Genomic DNA, 18754 nt, shown 5'->3' on the forward strand with positions numbered 1-18754 from the left:
GTTTAGTTTGTTAGCGAAAAATAGAAGCTTTTGCTTTAGAAGGTTACGTATTATTTATTAGTTTGTTGAAAGGTGGCGTCGATCTTAGCTTCTAAATTTGTGCTTTTAACATCACTTTTATCAGAGGTATAAGTTTTTTTTTTTTTTTGAGAACCGGGGTATAAGTTAAATGAACCTATTGTGAATTAGTCCTTGAGATTGAAAAATCAGTTATTTAAAAAACCAAACCGATTCCTGATTCGATCGGCTTTTGAACCAATTAAATAAAATTGCAAAAAAGCTAAAAATAGACCTAACTTGTATGATTCATGCCAAATTTCTGGTTCGACCAATCAAACTTTAGTTTAATTTGTTCGATCACTGATTAAACCGTCGGTTCAATTCACGGTCCGGTATTTAAATCACTGTTAAAATACTTAAATTAAATGAGCTCCACTTAAAATATCAATTTAGAACAGTTAATCTTAGAGGCCATTTGATTCAAAGTTTGGAATTGGAATCAAAATAAAAATGGAAATAAGAACAAATAGAAATGAGTATTTTCATATCTTATTTGGTTCAATATATTAGTGTAGGAATGAGAATGAGTAGGATTGTATAAAAATTGAACCAATTTGATTCGATTTGAATATTATAAAATAAAATTTCGGTTTGTTTCTGTTTTAGACATTTTTTAAGTTAAAAAGATTTTTTATTTTTATTAAAAATTATTTTAAAAAATGTTATGTTTTATTTTTTTTAAAAATATATTTTTTGTTCTTTTTTTATTTTTTTTATTTTAACAATTCTATATTATTTATTATTGTTAAAACAATTAATTAAATTTTGAATCCCATGAAAATGATGAGTGAAGAGGGAATGGATAATTCTCATTGAAGGCATAATCACACTTTTATTCTCTAATGAATATGGATAAAGTAAACACAAATAACTTTTACTTGTAAATATTTTTTTATGTCTTTCCAACTCTCTAATTTTGGTGGATTGAAAGTTGAAGGTTTAAAGATTTTTTTTCAACCCTTTAAAATTACTATTTTAATATAAAAAGTTTATTATCATATTTGGATTGAAAATTATCAATCCCTTTAAACCCTTCTTTAACTATTTTCCATCCTTAATTGAGTTTGATATTAGTAGGTAGTCACAAAAGATAAAAACAATAGTGACTAAAAGTAAATATAATTAAATAATTAAAAAGAAAAATAATAAACTTAATTAGATTTTGAAAATATTAGGGTTATTTTTAGCCCAAAAAACATAAGAGGCATATGTGCTCTTTACCTAAAACATCAAGGCGAGTTTTGCACTTTTTTACCAACACATTAGATAAGAAATTTCGTTGTAAATAAATGTTTAATAACACTTTCCTGAGATGGTTTACGTGTCTTCACGTTATTGGTTAGCACACGTGGCATACTCTGGTAAGGAATGGGTTTTTTTTCTTAGTTTAACCCGGTCACTCACTCTAGAAAATAATTTCTCGCTTCACTCTAATTTAGAAAACAAAACGAGAATTTTCTCGAGAAAGTGAAGGAAAATGATCCAATCAAGATCACCAACATTAAATCTAATTATTCTATCAATTACATTATTCTTCTCATCTAATCTATGCCACGCATTGTACGGACCATCATCTCCTGTACTCCAGCTTACTCCCTCCAATTTCAAGTCCAAGGTAATGAATAAATAATCTGTTTGGCTGCCGAGAAAAATAAGAGTATCAAATTTTTTACTTTGATTCTGCTTCAGAATAGGAAGGATCTGATTAATTGTGAGTGTGCTGTGAAATTGGCAGGTTTTGAACGCAAATGGAGTAGTTCTGGTTGAGTTCTTTGCTCCTTGGTGTGGACATTGTAAAGCTCTCACGCCGATATGGGAGAAGGCGGCAGCTACCTTGAAGGGCGTCGCCACTGTGGCAGCTCTTGATGCTGATGCACATCAAGCTCTGGCTCAGGTTTTTTGTTTTTCTTCAGAGTTGGGAGTACTTTTTTTTGCTATATTGTGCTATTGGTGGAGACGTTTAGGGCTTGTTTAGCTTAGAAATTGGTTGGATACTGTTGATTTGGCTATTCACATTGATTTACTTGAATAATGTTTACATGAAGAAATGGAACCTAGAGAAATTTACGAGTTCTTGATTTCTCAGTATTTCTCATTCAATGAGGCTAAGTTCTTTTTCCTATTTCAAGAAGTGCTTTTTAGTGATGTTTGTCAAGTCCAGTTGTGATCATCTAAGTAGCAGTAGCACCGACACTTCATTCGATCAACGTTTCCCGTTCCGGAAACGTGTCGAGAACTCGGCATTTCAGACATGAAATTTCATTTTTAACATAGAAAACTTTAAGATAACACCATTTTTCCGTGTCCGTGTCCGCTACATAGGTGATCATACGAGCTGTATTGAGAGGCATTATTGTCTCAATTATTACTAGCTGTTTATTATACATTTTTTTCATGTTTTTTAACATAAAACATTGAAACGGTTACCTGAGCTCCATCATTGGTATGTGTAAGGTGCCATATCCTTGCAATTTATACAATTTTGTAGACTTTATCTTGGCTGTTATTTCCGATTTTTTTGCATTATGTGTTTTTTTTACTTCTGCATACTGTCCAATGTTGATGGTGAATTTAAGGTGTTTGATTGTAGGAATATGGGATTAAAGGTTTTCCTACCATAAAAGTCTTTGCATCTGGAAAGCCTCCAGTAGATTATCAAGGTGCTAGAGATGCCAAATCTATTTCTGCATTTGTACTCAAGCAGGTTTGTAATGTTTGTTTATTAAATGTGGAAAATTCTGGTTTTTGTTTGTTTTGGGCTCATCATTCTTTTTTTTTTTTCCAGATAAGGGTGCTTTTGAAGGAGCGTTTGGATGGAAAATCAACTGGAGGGTCTAGTGAGAAATCTGAACGTAGCGCTGCTAGTGCATCAGTAGAACTAAATTCCAGCAATTTTGATGACTTGGTGGTTAAAAGTAAAGAACTTTGGATCGTGGAGTTCTTTGCACCTTGGTAAGCATGTTACCTTGCTTGTCCTATAATGGAGCTTGTGCCATATTCTTTTGTTTGAGGGGATTATGGGGTTTTTTGCATAGCAGCAGCAGCAAACAGATTGACTTTTTTTTATTGTTGTTTATGTAAATATGTTTGTCTATCTAAACACACATTCATATCATGACTGCAGTCTGCATGGCATTAAGTTGATTAAATGAAGCATTTTTTCATATCATAAATTGTATAAAACTAGTAGAACAATATTTCTCTCTTTATGTGAAATATGAACTCCAATATTCCTAGAATGGCACTTAATACGCTATCAAAAAGAGTTGATTAGAATGAAGTTGGCAAATCCAGATTAAAAGCTCTGAGAATTTGGATTTGTGAAGAATAATTGTTCTGATTCTGAAACAACAGTAACAGTGGAAGGGGCATAATTGTGGAATCTGTTTATGTTATCTGATTGTCATTCTGATGATTCTGATTATATGATGTCTGTCTAGAGGATAGTCTTAAATTAATAAACGCGAGAGTTCAATTTTCTACGCAATACAAATCAGAATGTCGACTGTGGATGTTATTTTATAGCTGGGTCTTTGGTTGGTTGAATGCTTTAAGTTGAATTGCAAAATATGAGTTGAAGCATATGTTGCATTGTTATTTGATTTTGCATAATCTGGACTTTAAATTTGTGTTTTGAAAATTGGTACTAAAAGCTATCCATTATATGATTTCCAAGGTGTGGACACTGTAAAAAACTGGCGCCTGAGTGGAAGAGGGCTTCTATCAACTTGAAAGGGAAGGTGAAGCTGGGTCATGTGGACTGTGATGCTGACATGGTAATTTTGATCTTCAGATATTTCATTTGTAAAGATATCATCCTGTTACCTTTTATAGTATCATACATATTTTTTCATAATATACTAACTGTTTCTGAAGTAGAGAGTATCAGTTAAATTTTTTCTCTCTCGATTTTTGAATCACCTTATCTTTGGTTTGAATTCCTAGGTTTTCGATACCAGAATTTAGAGAAATAGAGGACAGAGAAAGCTATGTATATTTCATTATCAAACAAGATGGATAAAACATACAAATACAAATCCAAATAGTCTGTATATATAACAGTAAGATAATCAATTTATCCTCACATGCCTTGCTCCCTCTAACAGAATTATGAACTTCTAGAAACAACTTATGCATAACCGTCGCCATTCCTACTCTCTCCGCTCATCCGTGGATCTTAGTCAGATGCTACGTCATCTTATCCAATTTAATCACATCAGTTTTCAGCAGTCCTAGGGAAGACAAGTGTTATGTTATTAGATGGCAGTCATATGACCTGATAAAGTCGACATATTCCTTATAAAACAGTCCAGGCTTAGCAATTGGTCCACTTTTGATAGCTTTCAACCTGATTGATATCTCGTGAAAGGATAAAACGTTATCCAGATTATGAAATATTTTTTGAGATACTAATGTTTCCAAAATCTCTGGTAATCAGATTAGATATTGTTCTACATTTTCAAAAACAAATTATTAGAACACGATTGTAATGGGGTGGCATTTTTTAAAACAAATTGTTAAAACATGATTGCAATGGTTTGGCATTTTCAGTCTCTGAAGAGCAGATTCAAAGTGGAAGGATTTCCCACCATATTGGTGTTTGGTGCGGACAAAGATGCTCCAATTCCTTATGAAGGTGCCAGAACTGCGTCAGCAATTGAATCATTTGCTTTGGAGCAGCTGGAAACCAATCGTGCACCACCTGAAGTGACTGAGCTGACTGGACCAGTAAGCCTTTTGATATCTGTGAAATATAATTCAATTGAGGCCATGTTTCTTTTATCGATTGTTAAAACTGGTCATTTTAATACATAGGATGTAATGGAAGAGAAGTGCGGTCCAGCTGCCATCTGTTTTGTTGCTTTCTTACCTGACATTTTGGACACTAAGGCAGAAGGAAGGAACAAGTACCTTGAGCAGTTGTTATCAGTAGCTCAGACGTTTAAAAGGAATCCTTACAGGTAAGCAGTTAATAATTATTTCATTGAGAAATTTATTGTGATTCTCTGATTATGCATATCGAACTAGACGGTTCTTTTAAGCTAGATCAGATCAAAGTTTATTCTGGTTCAGTTAAAATAGTTAAAACGATGGGTTTATATGTGAATGTATATAAAGTTTAGTTTTCGGCTGTGATTTAATTTCTATCATTGGTTAACCAAACCCAAGGAAAAAACGAATTTCAACAGCGTCATTTTGATTAATATTTAATTATATGCATATATATATGTATGTGTGAATTAATATGTATTTACTTAACGTATTTATTTTTAGCCTATAGCTATATGAATCTAACAGAACCAAACTAAACCTAAAAAAATTTAAAATTTTGATTAACCGAATAACATTTTATATAAATATTTGGTGTAGTTTGGTTTCGTTTGCATTTTATCTCTTATTGAATAGTTTGGTTTTAGATTTTACTGAACTAAACCAAACTGTGCATACCTCTAGTTCTGGTTATAACTCATTTTTGAATTTGCAAATGGGACAATATATCCAAAACATTTTGTTAGTTTAGACTGATCAGCAAAATGTGTTACTGATTATAACAATTGGTATATGCAGCTATGTCTGGGCAGCAGCAGGTAAGCAGCCAGATCTCGAGAAGCGTGTAAGTGTTGGCGGATATGGGTATCCAGCTTTAGTGGCCTTGAACGTGAAGAAAGGAGTGTATGCGCCACTTAAAAGTGCATTTGAGCTTGAGCATATTATGTAAGTGTCATAAATGAATCATTTTGGCAATATTCTTTTTTATATATAGCATTTGGAGTCTGAAACGTAATCCGGTTTGTGTTTCAGAGAGTTCGTGAAGGAAGCTGGCCGTGGTGGGAAAGGAAATTTGGCACTTGATGGTGCTCCGGAAATAGTAAAGACTGAAGCATGGGACGGGAAAGATGGAGAGCTCCTCGAAGAGATGGAGTTCTCTCTTGAAGAACTAATGGGGGAAGATGTTGGAGAAACCAAGGATGAGCTATGACGAGATTAATTCCATTTAACGATTTTGATATTAGAAACAATGAGTGTGTGGGTGTGTAGCCAATGACAGTATTTGAATTCCTTTAGTTAAATGGACTTTTGCAACGATATTTGTCTTGTTCAAATGTTGAATCATCTTTACAAGGAATCAACTTTGGTGCAACGATTTGGAGAATATTTTTCACACACCGAGATGAACCTACATCAAAAAGACAGACGATGCCCATGCAAAATTTATTTAACACTATTAGGAATGTAGATGAATCGAGTTGTGAGTTAGCAGTTTCATGTTCGGCTCGATAAAAGTTTAGACCATGTTCGCTGGTCTAAATGCACAAGCTCAAACTTTAACCTATATTTATTTATTTAAACAAGCTGCATTTGAACTCATTAATGTTTAACCCATTTACATGCATGAATGGTTTGTTTGTTTGTATATGAACTCGATTATGAATTCGTGAGTTGGCTCGATTAAGAGCTCGTGAACTAAGTTATACATAAATAAAATGATAAAATATCTTTTAGTTAATTAATCTAATAAAATCTATGTTCATTCGTTTAGATGCTAAATTATCTTAGTTCATTCATTTAAGTGCCAAACAGGCCGAACCAAGCTCACGATATGTTTAGCACCTTAATTAACGAGTCTGAGCTAAGCTCAAATTTAGCTTCTAAATAAATACAGACTTAATTAAATATCAATATTACAAATTTTAAATAAACCAGCTTGATCTCAATCTGCAAATCTCAAACCGAAGACTTGTTTGTTTATAGCCTTAACTACGATCGCTCTGCATCAGTTTCTGAAAGCAGATGCAGAGGCAGGTAGTCCTTTTAGTTAAGATCTGAAGAGAGATGTTTAATAGCAGACAGAAAAATACATGCATTACCAAACTTCCAAAATTATATCAAAGATGTCCATGCAACCTGTCAATTCAATAATCAGTAATAAGACAATGGCTAATAACAACCACTTCATAAAATTTGCTTCAAAGAGAAAAATTAATGTTTCCATTATTTTCACCCCTTTCAAATATACTCCTCTTCCAACTATATATCAAAGTCGGTCACAAAAAGATTGTACACTAAACACTTTTGTTTACTTCACATTCTACTTTTAAGCTACTTTCAGTAATAAATAAGGCTGCTCCGCAAACTCTCTACATTGCATAATAAATGCAATCAGTCAGCAGGATTTTAATTCAGCTGCCGTAGCGTTACAAATACGGCAGTCAATTTTGTCTTGCTCTTTACCTCTCGAACATTCAAAATCTTGGGGAAAATGTGATGTCTATATGCTCACATTTTCTATCCTCCATAAGCATTCTTTTCGCAATGGTGAATCTGTAAATATTGCTTTGATAAAATCTTCAACCTACACAATTGAGAAAGCTTCTTAGCACACTGAAGATTAGGGTTGTGTTGTGTGTTCCATTCAAACCGAACTGAACCGAACCAAATTTATGAAGATCTAAAAGAATTTTAAACCAAACCAAACCAGTCAGTTTGGTTGATTTTTCAATTTGGTTTGGTTTATACTAGAAGAAAACTGATTTTTTTATTTCCCACCAAACTGAATTTATTGATTCGGTTCGATTATTCAGTTTTCACACACTCCTACTGAAGTTCATGGTCAGAACATCAAAGACCCCTACACAGCAATCACAAATACATTTCAGAAGCTCAATCCCATGCTTAGCTTTATGCTTTACACCTTTTTTGTACTTCTAGATCACAAATCACACAGACTAGTTCACCAAAAAGTTGAATCCCTTTGGATATTTTGATGTATGAATATGTTGTTTTCCAGTAGCACGTCATAAGCAATCAGCAGGAGAAGAACACACAAACTCCATCTTTGGTAATCACAAAAGGAACCTCAAAATTTTTGATTTTTTCTTAAAAGCAAACCAAACCAATTTTATAAAAAAAATTAAATATTTCAGACTGATTTGAACCAGTCAATTCAGTTGATTTTTTGGTTTGGTTTCGTTTTACATTTGTCAAAGTAAACTGAAACTAACTTATTTCCATAATCAAACCGAAAACTTAAAGTTATTTTATAATTTCAAAACGAATTTGTAAGTTTGATTCAGTTTTGGCATATTCCTACAAAGAGCAGCCAAACATTCATAAAACCATCATTTTCACTCACCGCCACAACACCATATTCACACAATATTATCAGATGCATTATCCAGGGGATGCATTTCATCTATAGGAATAGGACATATGTAGTTTACTAAAGATGTTGGCAAAGAACAATACAGCTCATATCTAAATAAAGTCATAAGTTAAATATATCAGAGTAGGACACATACCTCGGACATTGTAAACCCAGCTCTAAAGAGTTCTCCACTTTCCCAAGCGGACGTGATGGATTTCAAAGGCATGTCTAGCAATTCTGGAATATAAAGAGATAAACAGTGAAATTTTGGCGGGAAACATATTAACTAATTTATTTATCAATTTCCCCCAATAAACTAAGCAAAAGACAAACAAAACATGCCTGCAAGTTTACGGATTCTACACAAAGATGGTATTAAATCATCTAGAGTGAATCTAGAATGCGCTTCCGACTTCTCCTTTTTAATGAGAGCAACCAAGGACTCCATCAAGAAAGTTAAGCTCTCCAGCAGCACATGAATCATTCTCTGAAGCTGGAGAATTACAAATGAATTATGTGTCCTCTAAGCAAAAAAAATTCAAGACCAGTAGTGCTTTTCATCAGCTATAATCTATAAATTATAGATTGTACCTCTAATGTCTCATCAGCTGCCATGTCATCTATAAGAAGTATGTCTCCAGCAATTCTAGAAAAAACTGACTCAAGAACCATACACATGCTTTTCTTGTAAATGGAAGGCCGCAAGAGTGGCTCCCATATTATGTGTACTTTATTCAGGATAAAAACAACCTGATACAGAAATGTTTAGCTCCACCTCATACAGTAAAGAAGAGATACTCTCTCCATTCCGTAAAGGTAGAAAAAGTAACACTTACACAACTCACAAGAATTAAAAAGGTAGTTAATCATAGTTAATTTTTAGTATCATTACTTAACTACCCCTTTTTATTTTTAACCTATGAATTAATGAGTTCCAAAAATCAAGATGCACATTAAATGTTGATATGATAAGATTTTAAGGGTATTTTAATAATTTATTGTTTAACTATCACTACTTTTCTATATTTATGGGACAAAGAAGTGACTATTTTTTTTATCTTTATGGTTTAAATCAAGTGACTAATTTATTAATCATTATGAGAAGGGAGTATTAACAAAAGGAAAGAAATGCTGCTGCTGGCACAAAAGAAACTGACCTGATCTATACTAAATTTTGCAGACTCAAACTGTTGCTTCTGATTTGTGTTCTGAAAACCATCAGCACCATCTATGGCCTAACAATCAAGAGAGAACACTGTCAGCTCTGACAGTCCAGTCACCTTCCCGGGTTGCTAAAACAATTTCATTCTGATTGACTGCATATTGCACATTATACCTCTTTCAAATTGAAAAGAACAAGTTGGATTTGTTTCTGTAGTCTCTCTTCTGCCATTACATGAAAACGTGGAGCCAAATCAACAAAAACAGCATGTTCCTTGATGCAACTTGGGAAGTCTGACCTATACTAAAAATAATAATTCAAAAAGCACGCACACCTTTAGTATTCTACTGGATTAAAGTTCCTATTTCATTTCTATCTTGAAGGTAGATGCTCTTTGAATAGATGCCAGTTAACAAAAAAATTAGCACCAAAAATTGAGTAATTTAGGTAAGACAAACACAGAAACAAAACAGCATCATGCTGTGCAATTCGTGGATTCATCACTATGGCTAGTTAAGCAAGTAGTTGATCCATGCATACCTCAAATGCTAGTCCAAGTATCTCTTGAGACAGATAAAGACAGTCATTGTGCATGAGAACAGCAGCCCGGTTGACGCCATCAAGCTGTCTTTCTAGCTTCAGAAGTCAAAATTGAAAATTACTATAACTTGCATAAATGTGAAAATACAAAATAGTAAAAAGGAACTTATGTCTGAAACAATAAAAATAACTTAAATTTGTTAATTTTAAGGAATATTTGAGATCACCTCTGGTGTTTAGGTCAAAATTATTGCTTTCTTTTCCTCGTGCATTTAAAAAAAAAAAAGATCATTGTTTCGTGACATTCAACTGAAACCATACTTTTTTTTTTTATGAATAACTGAAACCATACTTACAAGAAGGGTTCCAATTATGACTTATCTAATTGTCAGGAGAAACAGTGATTTTTTAAAATGTAGAGGAAAAACAAAAAAATTAACTTAACGTCCGGGGATGGTAGCAATCATCCCTAAGTTGTAAAGAGGCATAGAGCCATCCCAATAGAGATCTAACAGGAGCCTAACAAGATTTCATAAGTCTAAAGACAAAGGGATACTGCCAATTCCAATGATTATATGCAATAAAAAAGCAATAAGTAAAAAAGAAACGCATATAATTCTAGACCAGAACTACTATTAACTGCTTTCGAGGAAGCAAAAATTTCATGTTATGCACCTAAGTCTAAATTTTCATGCACCAACCTTGACAGGAATAACAGCCTCATATAGAAGAATAGCATCTCTTGCAGCATGATAGAGTTCAATTGCAACTCTTGGAGATGACAAGCAAATGTCCTGCACAAAATTGGGACTGTTTTAGGACATACTTGTGTTGTTAAGTTATGGACCCTTAGTTATAAACTTTTCACCTAAATCATGAAAAGAAAATATTGCAAAAGTCAAATACTGGTTAAAATGACATCCAACAGGGTTGCCCATGGCATCATTGTACAATTAAAACAAAGGACGCAATTGTAGTTACATGTACAAATTTCAAACAAAATCATCAGAATCAAACACAGGATCTCTAAGAATTTTCAGAAAATGAGTGAAAAAAAAAAGATCGTATTGCACACAACGCACAGATGAATTATTAAGGGAAAGGCAACAGGATGGTAAACTCTTTTGAAACCTATGTCGAGGATGAGAAATCTAGCAGCAAAGTTTATAAATTATTTGAACTTTCAGAGCATTAAAGAACAAAATAAGTAGAAGATTGGATAAACTACCTTCATTGTGTTATGCACTAGCTCCATTAGTAGAGAAGCTGCTTTGGACACCACACACCTCTCAGATAGAAAAAGTAAATCAACAACATGCTCAGAATTATTTTCAGCTATTGGAGAGCCTTTTCTTGCATATTCCTGTGTAAATTTGTATTGTTTAAAAGCTGCCTAATTTTCTCTCAAAAACTAAAGGCTGCCTAATTTAAATTAGTATGTAATAAGCATCTCAGTCTATAAAAACTTACTTCTGGAATGGTGAAGTCACACTGCAAAAGCAAATTCCTAGTTTTTGCCAAAATTTCTGTTTTCTTTCTTGAGGCAAAGTGAACTTCAACATTTTCCGCAAAATTGCTCAACTTATTGTCTGTGCTATCAGACATTGAAATGAAATTCAAATCTTTTAAATCAGCTTCAAATTTAGATGCCCGTTCAATGATCTTCTGAAACTCTGCAAGTTTTGAAGCATCTTCAGGAATAGCCTGAAATCAAAAGGAACCTCATTTTTCCAAACCAAAGTAAAAAACTAGGGGGTTGCATAATAAAAATAAGAAAGTGAAGGCGGTGAAAATGCGTCACTAGAGCATGAAGAATCAAATGAAGCAACTATTTGCAAACAATTTAAATACTGAATCCCGAATTGTTATATGTGGAGAATAACATTCTTATTAGGGTTATTTTACGTCAGGAAAATACTGAAAACTGTTCTAAATGAACACAGTTAAGTCCACTGCCAAGGTAACCTTTGTGCTGCACTTGGATATCTTAAGCACAACATAAAGGTGGTTGATGTTGGTTACTTTCATAGGAATGTTGCCTTAGTATCCTTACAACTACAAGAAGTTCATAGATATATCAGATGTCAACTCACGAATGCATATCCCTGCTCCATTTTACATAAGCAATAAGATCACAATTTTGACAAACATTTCCAGCTTCAACTGAAAAGGTAAGGGATAATACAAAATGACAAATTAGAAGATGCATCATGTATGGTAAATTTGAGCAATCAGAAAATAGTACCTTAGAGAGAAAGTTAGCAATAATCAACTCGGATATCCTGGGCCATGTCAATCTTCCAAAATACCGAATCCAAGATGCATTATGCAAAAACAAGCGTTCAAAAATAAACTTTACAACCCGAACAATCTGTGAATATATACTCTCACCATCCACATCTTCGATCTAATAGTCAGAGAAAAAGAAATGTTAAAGCAACAATGAGCATGCAATCCAGTCCGCAGTTAATAAAATGTAGATCCACATTGAACTGATCTATTGGCAGAGCTCTACTTATCGTATATGGCACAAATTATTTATTTTTAATGCAGTTACCAATAGACCAAATTCAATGCACTAAGATTGTAGCATAATGCCATTTTAAAACAAGTAGGCGCATGCATTTTACATTATGGCTTTACAATCGGAAATACGCCAATACCCATTAATACAAATATCAGTGACATGTCATCAATAATAAGTTTTAGAATATAATTAGTAAGAAATTTTACCTTAGGATCAAATGATTTTACCATCGTCAGCATTGACTCTGTCATTTTTTCTGAAAATCTTTCAGGTTCTTCTATGAATGCAATAGATGATCCAGCATTGACAGCAGGAACGATGACCAACTTAAACATTTGGTCAGCCACTTTAGCAAGCCCGTAATCCAAAATGCCAATCACCTACAGCAATCCCTAAAAATGAGTAAAAATTATAGAGATTGTGACTTTACATGCACCAAATTGCTTCAATATAAAGTATTTCAAAGGAGAAAACATAGTAACTGAAACATACAAGTATCAATCATGCTTAAGAATAGACGCAGCATATACAAAACTAGTTAGAAGGCCAAACAAACTGAAGCTATCAATTTTCATCACACATTCATACATGAAACTCAAAAATCCAGTCATAGCATGCTCTAAAAAGTACACACTCACTTCCATTGCTTCCAAAACAGTGCGAAGATCAACCCCGGATATAATTCCATCCGCGCGCAACCTATACTTGACACGAATTCTGCCCGTATCAGGATCAAACTGAACAGCATTTTCCATCAACTTCACAAGCAGCTCTTGCATCTACAAACCCAAATCACCAATTCATCTAAAAAACAATCAGAAACTCAAATAAAAATCACAAAATGACTACCAAATCACAATTGTATACCTAATTAAAATAGGTAATGTTTACAGTAATAACTATCATTGTTTACCTCTTCAAAGCAACCATTCCAATCATTTCTTAACAATCCATAAACAACCGGTTCCTTCTCATCCCCCACGTCATCACCATCACCAATTCTCAAAACAACTTTCAAAACCCTGATTTCCTCAGCAGCAAATCTCAACCGTCCATTCTTCAATTCATCTCTAACGCCTCTTAATCTCTCACTAATGCCAACAATACCCCTCACTAACTCCAGTAACTCCTTCTTCACCTTCAACTCCCTCATCTTCTTCCTCTCCTCCTCCATAATTTCCCTAATTTCAACATCAATTTTACAGCCAGCAACCAAATTTACAAGATCGCTGAGTTTGTCGTTTACTTCATTGGTTCTTAAAACGGCGTCGTTGCAGAGGGTGAAGAGAGCGGAGAAATCAGTGTAGTGTGATTGGAGATATGATTGGACTCTGGATTTGATTTGCAGTGAGTGAGATTCGAGACGTGACTTTATGAGGCGGAGATCGGGTGCGGAGAGTGGCGATGTGGTGTCGGTGAAGTCGCCGGTGGAGAGTAGGTCTTTGACGTTGATTGCTTCGAATAATGCGTCCATTTGATTTATGATCGGACGGCCGGTGATGGTTTGTGATATTTCTTTAAATATTTTTGAAGATAAGTGAAATGTTTTATGATGATGGCGGAGGGGAGGAACAGAATTACAGTAACGTATTTTGCAAATCGGTGAAGACGATGAGTTGGTTTATGGGCTTCTTTATAGGCCCATTGCAGAAAAATGGTTCAACTTAGTAACATAGAGCAATTTAAGGCCCAGTAGTCATATGACTAAAACAGCTAGAGTAGCCGATAAGATTTGGGCCCAACCCATCTTAAGACCCTTGTAATTTTATATATTTTTCAAAGTTTTGTCTTGATCTAATTCCTGTATTTAATTTATTTTAACTTTATAAATCCTTTTTGGATGAAAAAGGAGTGTGCACTACATTCGCCGTGAAACGCATGTGAGGCCGAACTTAAAGAGAGACCAAATACATGAAAATTTAAAAGAATAAGGATTAGATAAACAAAAATTTAAAAGTATAAAAATCAGATAGACAAAGATTTGAAAATACAAGAATTTATTAAATAGAATACTTAATATATTAACTCAAATTAACTTAATTATTTTTCTACATGGTAACAATAATGGAAATTGAACACACACGTGATGGTCCCATCCAAAAAATGACATTTTAATAAAATTCATAAAGTATATAGACCTAATGAATACAAAACTTTGAAGGAGAACCATATAAATAAAAAGATAAAAGTATAGAGACCTCAAGATAGGTTTGACTTAAAATTTATTTAAAGTCACATATATGGTAGTACATGAATTGAAAAATATAACATATTTAAGTAGAACCTCTCCCTAAAAAATATTTGGACGTCACTTGGTTGGGGGTAAGTTCAGTAAGGAAGTTTAACTTCCCGGGAAATAGCATATTTTTTTGCTTGGTTCATTTTTATTAATCTACTTCCCGGGAAGTTAAAGGGTTGACTTCCTTTTGACTAGGAAAATGACTTTCCTAGCAAAATATAGATAAGTTCTGATAACGGGACCAGTAACATAAAGGCGGTAAAATAGCCTGACCTACATAAGATCTCACCAGGTCAAGCAAACAAGGGGACCCGGTACGAGATACTTTTATTGACCGGCCTACCTGATAGGAGTAAAATACTCCTATCTTTAGGATGTCTTTTCGTATGCTTTTATGTGCTTTCACCCCACTTTTATATGGAATTGATTAGCTTATAGAGGGTGTTTATGTTTCAGGAAATCAAGAGCGTTACGAAGAGTTTTAAGGCCGGAATAGTGGAAAATGAGCGGAAGCGGAAGTCGAGTGCGAAAGAAGCTAAAGCCGGAAGCGAAAGAAGTCGACTCCCCCTTCTGAAGAGGTGTCTCGAATCGAGACATCCCACTTAAGATGTGTCTCGAATCGAGACACAAAGAGTTGAGAAGCAGATTGTTTTGCTAAGATGTGTCTCGAATCGAGACACACCTTTAAGTTGTGTGTCTCGATTCGAGACAATGGTTATAAGGAGCTCAGATTTTCTTGGTTTCTTTCCTTATTGGGCCAAACATTCTAGATGGGTTGTATTTTTATTCCCTATTTTTGGGTAGTACTATATAAGGACACCTTATTTTCCTTTTTTAGGGTTATGCACTAGATTTAGATTTGTAGCCCCCATTTTCCTATTACTATTCTCAGATTTTTAGATACAATTGTTCTTAGTATTATTTTCCAGATTTTTGTTCTTAACTTTGGTGATTAATGCAAGATTATTATTATTCAAGCTTCATTATTATAGTTATTGTTGAATGTTTTTCTTCTACTTATTAAAGGTAATCTTTCTACATCTTAATAGTATGTTTAATTCTTGTTTAATTATTGTTTTAGTTTTGATAATGGCTAGCTAAACTCCTTGTTTGGGGGTTGTTGATGATTGCCATGATTGGTTGAATAGTTGATTAGGGTTGATTTGTGTTGGGAGTTTGTTGTGATTATTAGGGCTTAATGCTTAGATTAACTTGATCTATTAATCTATGTTTAGAGACTAGTTAATTAGGCGAGAGTCAATTAATTAGACGGACTTAGTTGATCACAAACCTAAAATCTAATCACGCTAGGGCGGTTTAGGGATTAGGTGGTTAGAAGTTAACTTCGTGATTGGATTAAATTGTTATAATCGAAATCTAATTACGCGAGAGCGATTTAGATTTCGGGGTATTAATTTAATCGCAATTAGTTCTAATTGCGGACTCGAGAGAGCGGTTTAGGCATTTTTGAAAAACTTGACCCGAACTAATTACCATATCAATCCCGGTTAACTAGAACGTTTCAAATCGATTTAACAACCTCTAAACGCCTTTTACCTATTGTTTTATCCCGTTTATTATTTAATTGCTTTAGTTTTTAATTGCTTCAAGTGTTAATTTCGCCAGTTTTAAATTCCGTAATCATTACTATAATTCCAATTGATCATTGCTTTCCGAATTGAATTTCCAATTACGTGTTCGCTCACTTTAAACCTCTTGTCTTCGTGGGATCGATTCCGTATTTCCGGATTACTACAAGTTAGTATTTTTGCTAACAAGTTTTTGGCGCCGTTGCCGGGGACAAGGTTGCGTTTAATTGATTGAAAGTATTGTGAAATTCGGTCGAGTTAGCGTTATTTTATGTTTTTGGTTTATTGTTATTAATTATCTTTCGTGGTTTACACTCGGTTTTCTTGTTTTTGTTTGTGTAGGGAATTTGATTTTCGTGTATGCACAATACGCGACGAGCAAATCTACCACTAGAACCGTTCCAAGATAACCTCGGTAACTACGAAAGAGGTGTAAGAAGAAGAGCCCGTATACCCGAAGTTATGAATAACGAGGGAAACAATTATGATGAAGAGGGGAGGTTCAATCCTCTAATGGATGGAGGGGAACAACAATATCCACCCGCTCCTCCATTAGGGAATATGAACCGACCAAGGCAACAAGACCACCCAAGGGATGATCGACCCCAAGCGCACGCACAAGTGCCAAACCAACAAAGACAAACTTTGGGTGAGTTTTTCTTGCCGGATGTGGACAATGCAACTTTTGGATGCTTCGCAATGCCGGTTCAAGCGGCAACTTTTGAGATCAAGCCGAGTACCATTCAACTTTTGGAAAATCGTTGTGCCTTCTTTGGGTTGAGTCATGAGGATCCTAATGAGCATATCGCCAAGTTTTTGGGTGTTCTAAACACATTCAAGCTTCATGGGATAACGGCGGACCAAATTAAACTTCGGATGTTCCCTTTTTCCTTGAGGGACAAGGCTAGCATTTGGTTGCATTCTCTACCTAATGAGTCCATTCACAATTGGAGGGAGTTGGCTCAAGCCTTCCTTAACAAATATTTCCCTCATGGCAAGACTACAAAGTTGACTAAAGACATACTTGAGTTTGTCCAATTTGAAGGAGAATCACTTCATGAAGCATGGGAGCGGTTCAAGGATTTACAACGAAGTGTACCCCATCATCGGCTCAATAGAGAGCATGTTATACAAATCTTCTATGATGGGACAAATGTCACTACCCGAGCTACTATCGATGCGGCTTCGGGGGGTTCGCTTATGCAAAAGACCTACGAGGAAGCCCTTGAATTGGTGGAGAAATTGGCCATGGTTAGTAGTACTTGGGGTCCTATGGAAAGAAGAGCACCACCTACTCAAAAGTCACTCATGACTCTTGATCAAGTGAGGGAGATGGAGTCCATAAAAGCCGCAAATGCTTCGCTTCAAGCTCAAGTGGATGCTCTCAAGAAACAAGTCGCTCCTATGCAAAGAAACGCTCCGGTGGCTTATGTTCAAGTAGGTTGTGAATTTTGTGGTGATTTTGGCCATTCGGGAGGAGAATGCCTAGTTACGGGTCAAGCCTTGAGTGAGCAAGTCAACTACATCGGGGGACAAAGGCAAGCTAATGACCCCTACTCTAACACCTACAACCCCGGATGGAGGAATCATCCAAACTTCGGGTGGAGAAATCAAGAAGGGCAAGGCAATGCTCAAGGGCCTAATCAAGCGGGTCCAAGCTTCCAAGGTGGAAATAGACCTCCCCAACAACAAGGAAATTACCATCACAATCAAGGTCATGGCAACAATGCGGGTGCTAGACCTCAACATCCTCCCGGGTTTCAACCTCAAAGAAACATGGATGAAGGGAATATGCTTGCTAAGTTGATGGATGAGCTTAGAGAGATGAAGCAACTTCAAAAGAATCAAGCCGCCACTAATCAAATGCTTGAGACTCAAATCTCTCAACTTGCTATCAATCTTCAAGGTAGACCACAAGGGGGATTGCCATCGACTACGGAGAACAACCCTAGAGAACATGTTAAGGCGGTAGAGCTCCGAAGCGGGAGAAACCTTGAGAAAGCCAACAAAAAGAGGCAAGTTGTCGAGGAGGATGAGCCTCAAGTGGTAATTGACATAGCAAGTTCAAGTCAAGAGTTGCCAAAGGAATGTGAGGAAGTGGTTGTCAAGGTTGAAGAGCCCTATGTGAGGCCACCACCACCTCCACCGTTTGTACCACCGGTTCCATTCCCAAGTCGGTTGAGGAAAGCTCAAGGGAACGAAAAATTTCACAAGTTCCTTGAGATTTTCAAGAAATTGCAAATCAATCTAAGCTTGGCGGATGCACTTCGGGAGATGCCCCAATATGCAAAATTCTTGAAAGACATAATTATGAACAAGCGTAGTTGGGAGCAAGGTGGGACAATACCGCTCACGGAGCATTGTAGTTCCATAATCCAAAGCAATTTACCCACAAAGCTTAAAGATCCAGGGAGTTTTTCTATACCTTGCACCATAGGAAATATGAATGCTATAAACTGTTTGTGTGATCTTGGGGCAAGCATTAATTTGA

General features: G+C 35.2%; 3 protein-coding genes across 4 annotated transcripts; 2 read left to right on the forward strand and 1 right to left on the reverse strand.

The window, feature by feature from the left end:
- Positions 1 to 1468: 1468 nt before the first annotated feature.
- Positions 1469 to 6149, forward strand: LOC126656341 (protein disulfide-isomerase like 2-2-like). Its single transcript, XM_050350885.2, has 9 exons — positions 1469 to 1675; positions 1796 to 1954; positions 2651 to 2764; positions 2846 to 3012; positions 3737 to 3836; positions 4612 to 4788; positions 4876 to 5021; positions 5629 to 5775; positions 5863 to 6149. The coding sequence occupies exons 1-9, from the start codon at positions 1538 to 1540 to the stop codon at positions 6038 to 6040; spliced, it is 1326 nt and encodes a 441-aa protein (XP_050206842.1). The 5' UTR covers positions 1469 to 1537; the 3' UTR covers positions 6041 to 6149.
- Positions 6150 to 7000: 851 nt separating this feature from the next.
- LOC126655839 (centromere/kinetochore protein zw10 homolog) lies at positions 7001 to 14036 on the reverse strand. 2 transcript variants are annotated; one of them, XM_050350163.2, is made up of 14 exons: positions 13349 to 14036; positions 13074 to 13214; positions 12642 to 12815; positions 12154 to 12315; positions 11379 to 11612; positions 11137 to 11271; positions 10610 to 10702; positions 9909 to 10004; positions 9543 to 9671; positions 9364 to 9441; positions 8798 to 8956; positions 8549 to 8693; positions 8361 to 8443; positions 7001 to 7414 (listed from the first exon to the last, which is right to left on the reverse strand). In XM_050350163.2, the coding sequence occupies exons 1-14, from the start codon at positions 13907 to 13909 to the stop codon at positions 7331 to 7333; spliced, it is 2274 nt and encodes a 757-aa protein (XP_050206120.1). In that variant the 5' UTR covers positions 13910 to 14036; the 3' UTR covers positions 7001 to 7330. The 2 variants fall into 2 exon arrangements, with proteins under 2 accessions (XP_050206120.1, XP_050206119.1); XM_050350162.2 differs by having other exon boundaries at positions 8549 to 8699; positions 13349 to 14035.
- On the forward strand, positions 13991 to 18754 carry LOC126657223 (uncharacterized). The gene is made up of 6 exons (XM_056103807.1): positions 13991 to 14017; positions 15131 to 15252; positions 16606 to 16621; positions 17104 to 17707; positions 17882 to 18169; positions 18744 to 18754. Exons 1-6 carry the CDS (start codon positions 13991 to 13993, stop codon positions 18752 to 18754), a joined length of 1068 nt encoding a protein of 355 aa, XP_055959782.1.

The sequence above is a fragment of the Mercurialis annua genome, linkage group LG7 (assembly GCF_937616625.2).
Source record: "Mercurialis annua linkage group LG7, ddMerAnnu1.2, whole genome shotgun sequence".
NCBI classification, from domain to species: domain Eukaryota; kingdom Viridiplantae; phylum Streptophyta; class Magnoliopsida; order Malpighiales; family Euphorbiaceae; genus Mercurialis; species Mercurialis annua.

Coding starts and splice junctions, on each gene's coding strand:
- LOC126655839 (XM_050350162.2), bottom strand. CDS start 13,909: ATGGACGCATTATTCGAAGCAATCAACGTCAAAGACCTACTCTCCACC. Junction 11,272..11,378: donor GTGACTTCACCATTCCAGAA/GTAAGTTTTTAT, acceptor AAATTTACACAG/GAATATGCAAGAAAAGGCTC. Junction 7,415..8,360: donor CTGGGTTTACAATGTCCGAG/GTATGTGTCCTA, acceptor TCAATTGTGTAG/GTTGAAGATTTTATCAAAGC.
- LOC126657223 (XM_056103807.1), top strand. CDS start 13,991: ATGGCGGAGGGGAGGAACAGAATTACA. Junction 14,018..15,130: donor AGGGGAGGAACAGAATTACA/GTAACGTATTTT, acceptor TTTATGTTTCAG/GAAATCAAGAGCGTTACGAA. Junction 17,708..17,881: donor GGCTTATGTTCAAGTAGGTT/GTGAATTTTGTG, acceptor GAAATCAAGAAG/GGCAAGGCAATGCTCAAGGG.
- LOC126656341 (XM_050350885.2), top strand. CDS start 1,538: ATGATCCAATCAAGATCACCAACATTAAATCTAATTATTCTATCAATT. Junction 3,013..3,736: donor GTGGAGTTCTTTGCACCTTG/GTAAGCATGTTA, acceptor ATGATTTCCAAG/GTGTGGACACTGTAAAAAAC. Junction 4,789..4,875: donor TGACTGAGCTGACTGGACCA/GTAAGCCTTTTG, acceptor TTTAATACATAG/GATGTAATGGAAGAGAAGTG.